General features: G+C 36.8%; 1 protein-coding gene across 1 annotated transcript in view; it reads right to left on the reverse strand.

The window, feature by feature from the left end:
* Nucleotides 1–6,408: 6,408 nt before the first annotated feature.
* Nucleotides 6,409–9,753, reverse strand: part of LOC110327690 (olfactory receptor 1537-like) — a 9,167-nt gene continuing 5,822 nt past the window's right edge. Inside the window, exon 2 of the mRNA XM_021206821.1 lies at nucleotides 6,409–7,463. Coding sequence (XP_021062480.1) covers nucleotides 6,512–7,456 — 945 coding nt within the window. The 5' untranslated portion in view covers nucleotides 7,457–7,463 and the 3' untranslated portion in view covers nucleotides 6,409–6,511. The remainder of the gene's footprint in view (nucleotides 7,464–9,753) is intronic.

The following is a 9,753-nucleotide window of genomic DNA, read 5'->3' on the forward strand; positions in this document are numbered from 1 at the left end:
ATATCATATCAGGTATAAACAAAAATAATTTTAGTTCTTTATCTCTTTTATTTACTCCTACTTTTTAATAACTTCTCCTAAGATTTGACAGACTTGACCATCTTTTAGAGCTGAAAGACCCTGTATTCTTCTTTAAGTTTTGTCTATGTCCTAATTTTAAAATAGCCTTTTTTTTTTAGCACTTCATACAAAAGCACTCTACCTGTACAATTTCCACCCTTCTATGTCCACAGAGCAAATCCTCCTATATTCCTCCATTTCCTGTAAAACTCATGAACTTGAAAAAATAATTATGGACATACAACATACACATCTGTGTAAGAGTAGGTACATACATATGTGTGTTCTTATGAATATAGATATGAATAAATATTAATAAGTGACATAATATAAATAGTGTAAATGTAAATAATATAAATGTACATGTAAAAGATTACAAATGTAGATATAAATCATATTGATTGATATATATAGAGATGATATAGATATATATGTAGATGTAGATATAGTAATAGTTGATATATAGAAGATAGATAGAGATAGTATGTAGAATGCTGTGTCAATTTAATGTTCCTATGCATATATGTATATGAATATATATGCATATCAATCCACTTTTCACAGATAAACTAGTGGGTGTGACTCATTTCCGGGAAAAGGCTAATTGTCCATGTCTTCTTGTAATAGGCGAGTAATGCTAATCAAAATGCCCGGCAGTGGTGGCAAACATTCCTTGCTGCCTGCCCCAATGTTCTGGGTTCCGGAATGAAAGACACTCACACAGCCTTATATTTTAGTATGCCTTAAGGAGCTTAGTGGCAGGGCTACCACAAACTTCCACGCAGCTAGCACAATCTTCCTTCCAATATTCCTGAATTATTACTTACTGAAACCTATATTCTGTCTTGACTGCCCTGGACCCAGACCTGTAGTCCTCCTGGGCCATGATCCTCAACTCTTAAATGTTCGCAGTCTCTCTGTCCAGTACTTCCCAAGCCTGGTCTTTCTCCTTTCCCCAACTGATGTTGTCATTGTGCAGTTTAGGGGTATATACTATTGAGATATCATAGATGTTGCTTCCCTGTCAAATATAGAAGAGATTATTTTACCCCCAAAATACTGGTCCTCTCACTCTTACAGTCTTTTTTCCCCCCTTCCTTGATGCTCTCTGAGCCATGAGTGTTGTAGATGTTTCAGGTGTGGCAGGGCACTTCACATAAAAGAATTCTAGAAAAAAAATGGTATGACAGTTCTGTAAAATATGAAACAGATTTAACATATACCTGAGAGCATTCAATGCTAGGTACATATTCACAAGAATGAAAGATTACACACACACACACACACACACACACACACACACACACACACACACATACACACCTTGTAAAGACTTATCAAAGCAGAAATACTTGAAATACTTACAAACAAGCAAGTAAACAAAACAAAACAAAACAAAACAAAAAAAATGAAAGAAACAAACAAACTACTAGCTGTCCATGCCGTGGTAAAATCAAAGTTCGACTTCATCTATCCCTGGAATGGAGGTTGTGCTATAGTGGGAAAGGAAGCCCAAACCTATGCTACTGCCTGAAACACATGGTACCTGCCAAAGAAAATAAATGGCACAGAGGTGGACATACACTGTAGGCTTCATTGATATGAATCACATCTATTGAGCAAATCCATAGAAGTGGAAAGCAACTAGAATCCAGCAGTTGCTAAGGAAATTGAAGTTCTAATCTATCACTGGTAATGAGTCCAGGGCTTCTCGTGAGAAGTGGTGATAAGTAATTTCTAGAACTAGAATAAGGATAACAGGTAAATAGAATTTTTTTCCATTTACTTATTTACTTTATTTATTTATTCACTTTAAATCCCACTTGCTGTCTCCCCCTCCAGTAACCCCCCTCACTGAGCTCCTTTCTACAATCTCCTCCCCTTCTCTTTTAAGAGGGTAGAAGACCTCATGGGTATCCTGCCACCTTGGGACATCAAGTCTCTGCAGTACTAGGCGCATCCTGTCCCACTGAGACTAGACAAGGCAGCCCAGCCAGTGGAGCAGACTCCACAGAGAGGCAATAGCTTTAGGGACAGCCCCTACTCATATTGCTCAGGAACAGCATGAAGACTGAGCTACATGCACATCTACTACAATTGTGCAGGTGAATTAGATCCATCCCATGTATGCTCCTTGGTTGGTGGTTCAGTCTCTGAAATCCCACCAAAGCCCAGGTTAGTTGGCTATGTTGGTCCTTTTATGGAGTTCCTATACCTTTCAGGGCTCTCAGTCATTCCCAGAACTCTTTGATAAGAGTTCCCAAGCTCTATGCACTGACTGTGGATCTATGCATCTCTTTCAGTAAGATGCTGGTTGGACGCTCTCAGAAGACAGTCATGTATGCAATAAAACTTAATGAAATATAGTTAATGAATTTGAAAGAGAGAAGGGAGGGGTACATGGCAGAGTTTGGAGGTAAAGAAGGGAAAGAAGAAATGTAATTATATTGCTATCTAAAAATAAAAATAAATTGATTAATATGTCATTGTCAGAAATAGTATGAGTGGTAGTGATTCAAGAAATTTTCTTAGGATATCAATATGACTAGATATAAAAACATATTTAAAGCCATGTGATTCTGGTATACACTTTTAATCCCAGGACTTGGAAGGCAGAGGCAGGTGGATCTCTTTTAGTTCAAGACCAGCCTCATCCACACAGTGAGTTCCGGGAAAGGCATAGCTACACACACACACACACACACACACACACACACACACACACACACACACACTATCTCGAAAAACAAACAAAAAGTACATTTAGGTGTTTTTTTTTAATTTTCTTTATTTACATTTCAAATGCTATCCCGAAAGTTCCCTATAACCCCCCCCCCCNCCCCNNCTCCCCTNCCCACCCACTCCCACTAGTTGTCCCTGGCTTTCCCCTGTGCTGGGTCATATAAAGTTTACAAGACCAAGGGGCCTCTCTTCCCAATGATGGCCGATTAGGCCATCTTCAGCTACATAGACAGCTAGAGACTCGAGTTCAGGGGGGTACTGGTTAGTTCATATTGTTTTTGCACCTACAGGGTTGCAGGCCCCTACAACACTTTGGATACTTTCTCTAGCTCCTCCATTGGGGGCCCTGTGTTCCATCCAATAGCTGACAACCAAATCAAACTTTCCTGGACCACACATTCATGTCTATGTAGCATTCCACTAGAATATGTTTGATTTATGAGGGGCTATACTCTTAAGGAAATGTGACTGTCAGTCTCCCAGAAGCTACCCACATAGTTCCTTAGCAATAGGCATAGCTTCATACTCATTTCTCATCTCCATGTTGAGATTTTATCTAGCTTGGGCTTGCAAACATCATCCCAGCTTGTGCATACTGCCACATGTTACCTTGTTGTGAACCATTTAAGATACAAGAACAATAATAATAACCAGACAAGACCACTCTGCCCACTGTTGCAAGAGTGACATGAAAATATTGGGAAATCCAACCACTTTCTGTTTGGATTTAAGGTCTGCTGCAAAAGATGAAACGAATATCTTGTACCATAATTAAATCAAGGACTTCTTTCTAGACAGGTTAGAGACCCTATGGGGAAAAATCTACTTTATTTATCAACTGTTTTCTTCTGTAAGAGTGTTTGATAACTCCTATATGTTAGCTCCTGTCTTCTTCATGATGCTACTCCTTCCTTGGAGTCATTTTTCTTCCTCATTTTAGTGTTTCAATTCAATATTTTAGAATCAATCTGATGATTATGTTAATATTTTATGGTCTCTTTCTCTGGTTATCATAATCACTGAAAAGAGTGGGACACATTTACTCTTCTAACTACATTTTAGTAGTTCCTATGTATGTATAAGTGCTTCAAAAGGGTAATGCCAGGGTGGTAAGTTGGGAGTTGGTGGGTGGGATAGTGACAGGAAGAATGGAATAGAGGATTTCCAGAGGGAAAAGCAGGAAAGGGGATAACACGTGAAATGTAAATAAATAAAATATTCAATAAGAAAATGAGGTAAAAAAGATAACAATCCCATAAAGAATACTTTTTACCTATCGCATATCATTATAATAAAAGGTTACCGGGTATTCATGAGTAATATGATGAAAATTACATCCACATAAACCTTTCAAAGCATTCTACTTTGGGATACAAACTGTTTCTCATCACTAAGACTGCTCTTCACTGCATCATGCAAAAGTAGGTTTTAATATGCTATCTTAGCTCGAAGCAGCCCACTATCCTTACACTGAGCCTCTCACAAAATGTAAGTACAGAGACAGGCTGAAGTCAAGTGAATGTAAAACAAATGCCTTGTATCCAATTCTCAATAGAATTCTCATTTTCTTTTCATACCACTATCTTTGTGATGAGTAATGTTTACTGCCAGCTACTATATTCAGAATCACAATGGAAATATACTTTCTGCAGTATCTATGAGCATGTTTCTTAAAAGGTTGAACTGGGGGCTGAAGAGTTGGCTCAGCAGTGAAGAGCACCGAATACTCTTCCGGAGGTCCTGGGTTCAAATCTCAGCAACCACATGGTGGCTCTCAACCATCAGTAATGAGATTGATCTAAAGCCCTCTTCTGGGGTGTCTGAAGACAGCTACAGTGGGTGGGGCCAGAGAGAGCGGGACCAGAGTGAGAGCTGGAGAGATGGCTCAGCAGTTAAGAGCACTGACTGCTCTTACAAAGGTCCTGAGTTCAAATCCCAGCTACCACATGGTAGCTCACAACCATCCATAATTAAATTGGATGCCCTCTTCTGGTATATCTGAAAACAGCTACAGTGTACTTACATAGAATAAATAAATAAATCTTTAAAAAAAATCACATTCCAGCTTGATGAAGTCATCATATTAGAAAAAGAAACAAATATGCTAACAACAAAAACGGCTGATTTTTACTCTCCCTAGTCAGAATAAAATACAAAAACAAAAGACAACCAATGTCAGGATAGAGGAAAGGGTAACCCTCCTTCACTGTAGATGGGATTGCAAATTGGTACACCCACTTGGGAAGTAGGTTGGTGAATTCTAAATAAATAAATTATCTACCATATGACCCTGCAATACTACTTCTTGGTCTATACCCCAAAGCCTTGACAGTCTGTATTTCAGATTATTTTCACCCATGTATACTGCATAATATTCACAATATCTAGGGAATGGAAATGACCTATCCTCAGCTGATAATTAACAATGAAAACATCCTTCATATATACAACGGTATTCTATTTAGATGAAAATAAAAATAAATCTTAGCAGCTTCATATAAATAAATGAAACTTAACAGTAGTTACTGAGGCAAATAAGAGCCGGTAAGAAAAACACCACAGCCTCTCCCTTACTGGAGATACCTAAATCCAAATCTTTGGGTCTGAAAATAATCAAGAGTTAATACAGAAACCAGAAAAATAAAAATGGATGATGGGGTTAGGCATGTACTCTTTAGAGTGGAATAGTGGGTGTGATGAAGGGGGAAACAGGAAAACTGGGGGTGTTTTCCTTGGAGAACGAGAAAAATATCAACATTGAAAGAGAAGCACAGAGGGGGAATCAATACTAGTAAGTACATTTGAAAAAGCCATAAGGAATCGTATGATTTTATGTTTACCGAAAATCACCCCCCCCACACACACAACTAATGAACAACTGATGGTGGGATGAAGAGCCACAGATATTCCATCTACAATACAAGCACTCCACCTCAGGCTCAGGGAACATTTAGGAAGATGATGTAAGAATGCTCCAACAGCAAAAGGACAAGGAAGTCTGCAGTAATATATCATCTATGAATGCCAAGAAAGTAGCATCATGAAATTTCAACACTATAGTTCCTAAAGCAAGAACCAAATATAATAGCAGTTGGCATACCAATGTGGACAGGGGAAATTTCAGGGGATCCACTCTTACATGAAGAGCTCTAGGCAATTAAAACTGGGAAGAACAGATCTGCTGTGGACCAGTACGATACACTGTAGAGTGAAAGAGAAAAATACAGAGAGACAGAGAGACAGACAGACAGAGACAGAAACAGAGATAGAGAGGCAACTAACTTGAGAAAAAAGCAGAGGGAAAATGAGAACGGTTGGAGCGAGATGGGAGAAATAGTGTAATTACGGAATTTAAATATTGCAATCTTAAAAATGAATTAAAAATAATTCAAAAAGTATCATTTTTTTGTGATTGATTAATGTTTATAAATTATGAAAATATATAATTATATACACAATATGATAGGTAATGGAACATTGGTATATAGAACAATGTAATCTTTACTATTAGCATTGTTGACTCTGTGAAACAATATGGAATAATACGTATATAGAAGATTGAGTTTTGAATTTATAATTGCAAAAATTATAAAGTGTCCTAGAAAATGAGTGATAAAATTGACAAGTAGATTAAAATGAATAATGTCAGTTCAAACTATGTGTTTATGGAAAATCTTGCTCTAATAAATAATCCTCACATTATTTCTAACTACATAAATGTTTTTCTTTCAATTATTTTTTTCAAGGCAACAGCAACATCTTTATTCCTAAGACTATAGATCAAAGGGTTCAGCATGGGCACAACAATGGTATAAAACACAGAGGACACTTTCCCTTGATCCATGGAGTTGACTGATGATGGCTGAAGGTACATAAATGCTAAAGATCCAAAGAAGACAGCAACAGCCAAGATGTGCGAACTGCAAGTACTGAAGGCTTTGGACCTGCCCTCAGTGGAGCGAATGCGGAGGATGCTGGCAATAATGAAGATGTAGGAAGTAATAATGGTCAGGATTGGGACAAAGATATTCAGTGTCCCAAAAAATAGAATCAACATTTCGTTGATAAAGGTATTAGAGCATGCAAGCTTCAAGAGGGGAAGAAGGTCACAGAAATAGTGGTTGATCACATCTAACTTGCAGAATCGAATTCTAACCATGAAGCCTGTGTGAGCTGATGCACAGATCACACCAATAATGTACACTCCTGAAATTAGGGAAATGTAAATTTGATAGGACATGGTTACATTATAAAGCAATGGGTTACAGATGGCAACATATCGGTCATATGCCATTGCAGCTAAAATGTAACACTCTGCAATTGCAAAAATGAGGAAGAAGTAGAGTTGAGTCATGCATCCAGGGTAGGAGATGATGTTCTTCTCTGTCACAAAGTTCACCAGCATTTTAGGGGTAACAACTGTGGACTGACAGAAGTCAATAAAGGACAGACTGCTGAGAAAATAGTACATGGGTGTGTGGAGGTTGGAACTGAGCCCAATAAGTATGATCATTCCCAGATTCCCTGCTACAGTGATCATATAAATTCCTATAAAGAGGAGGAAGAGTGGCAGCTGGAGTTCTGGCTTCTCTGTGAGCCCAGCCAAGAAGAACTCAGTCACTGTGCAATAGTTTCCTGATGCCATGTCCTCCATTCAGATCCTGAAGGAGCAAAAAAAGAAAAAAAATTATTAGGCTGTTAAAGTGACTTTGTTATTATTTTCCATGCATACAAGGTCCCCATATAAATTATATCTCTCCTTAGAACAACTTTGCTCTTGATGTAATTATTTTAAATAGATAAATACAATTTATTCTTTAATATTAATTTTAAACATAACCTTAAAATTTAATAATTCATTTAATATAAAACACTATCACTAAGTTCAGGTTCTTAAAAATTTTGTATTTTCAAAGGAATGTCTTTAAGGTGACACTTACAATGGATTTCAGTGAGAATAAGTGACATACGGTCCTGAAGAAGCAAGATCTCCATAAAAACAGTGAATAACTATCCAAAGTATTATTTTCCCAGGCAGACCTACAAAGCTCTTATTGCAGACATTTCTTTTTTTCTAATTCTTGAACTAGATTAAGTCCTGAAGTTTCCAAATATGAACTTTAATTCACATTTAGAGTAACCATTGCATTTGGTTCTACACCCAGGGTGCTACTAGGATGAAGTACTGGACACTTGATGCTACTAGGGTGTGGTTTTGATCAGGAACCAGTTCTTAATACAAAGAGGGTCAGTAGTGTTTGAATAGTGAGTGAGGCCAAGAAGACAAAGTGCCCATATTCAGTACCATCACTTACCAATAACAACCTTGAATAGTATAATGTATTTTTTGTTACTTGCAATGTAAGGTAATAAGTATTACTGGCATCCAATTGCTCAGAATATCTGCAATATAGTTTTTGTGTAGCTAGTTCATATTGACATTCTGTCAAATGAATAACTGGATATTTCTCCATGTTCGTGTCTGTGTGTACCTATATGAAGTTGCCAAAAACGTTTTACTAAAATTAATTCGTGCATAATCTAAATTTAAGACTACCACTCTTCTCCAAAGGCTCAGGAATCACTGTGAAGTGGATTAGGAAGCATGTGAGATCCAGAGGTGATGGTTGGCTTCCGGAAAGCAGTGTATCTGGGCACAGTGGAGCAGATGCTTCTAAGACACGGATTATGGCAGCATGCAAGGGATCTGTGTCAGCAAAAGCAGACCAAGAGTCAACATGGAACAATTCTGCACAGTGTTCACCTCAGCTGAGGAGCTACTGACAGTCTATAAATGCTGAGAGTGGGTATATCCGTTTTCTCTCAAGGTGTAGTACCATGCAAGTTGACCATGCCACAGAGAGAAAACATCTATCCAAGAATATACAGAAGGGACAAATCGGCCATGATGAGAAAACAATACAAAAAGGACACAAGGTTGTCTGCGAAGGGAAGCATCATGGACCTGGGAAGAGTCGGGAATGGACACTGAGTAGGACCAAAGGATGCTTATGAAACTGCAAGAAACAATAAAAGCATTTAAAGGTTAAGGGGATAANAGTGTGGTCACAAACACACAGTGAATAAATACATATGTCGAAGGGCTTCTATGAAAAATATAAAATATTTCTATAAGTGATACCATAAATATTACAACTTTCTAAAGTAAAGTAAATGTATTAATGAAAACTAAACCTTATAAAAATACTTCCAAAGTCAGTATGTGAAGATTGAATATGTATATGATTATGTGCTCATTGTGAATAAATACCAATGAAATAAAAATGAAATATGTTCATACAAGTACATTAGAATAGACATTCTATTTTTTGAATGATGTTTGAATAGTTTTGGCAGTGCCAAACGTGGATGAAAAGTGGCTAAACTCATCATACATCACTTGTTAGAGCTGTAAAATCTAAAGCCATGAAACACTGCAAAACAAGCTTGACAGCATAGAGTAAGTGTGAAAANACATCTTGTATGAACTTCAGTTATATGTTTTTCAGTTTTTAATCCAGGATAATTGGAAACATAAAAATTGTGGAAAATATTNTGACAGATTTATTTGTTTGTTTTANTTATTTATAAAAGCTTAAGTAGGAAATAGCCCAAATATTCAATTATACTTTTTTGATAAAATATCATCTTAATTAGCATCTTAAAGGAATAAATCACACATGTAATCAAGAGCATATACTTCAAAAGGATTTTATTGCTGAAATGACCTTAAAAAAGTATTTTCAAACTAATAATATTTGAAAATATGCAATATAGATGTATGTAGTTTTACTAGCTGTGAAAACTTTAGCAGTCAAACTTATTTACCATATATGAATACTCNTAAGTGTTTTCTTATTTTTCCAAAGTGGAAATATCAACACATTTGAAAATTATATCAATGTTCAAATTTTTTACATTTTTGTAATGATTCCTTTGTCATAAATATGT

The sequence above is a fragment of the Mus pahari genome, chromosome 10, assembly GCF_900095145.1.
Source record: "Mus pahari chromosome 10, PAHARI_EIJ_v1.1, whole genome shotgun sequence".
Taxonomy (NCBI): domain Eukaryota; kingdom Metazoa; phylum Chordata; class Mammalia; order Rodentia; family Muridae; genus Mus; species Mus pahari.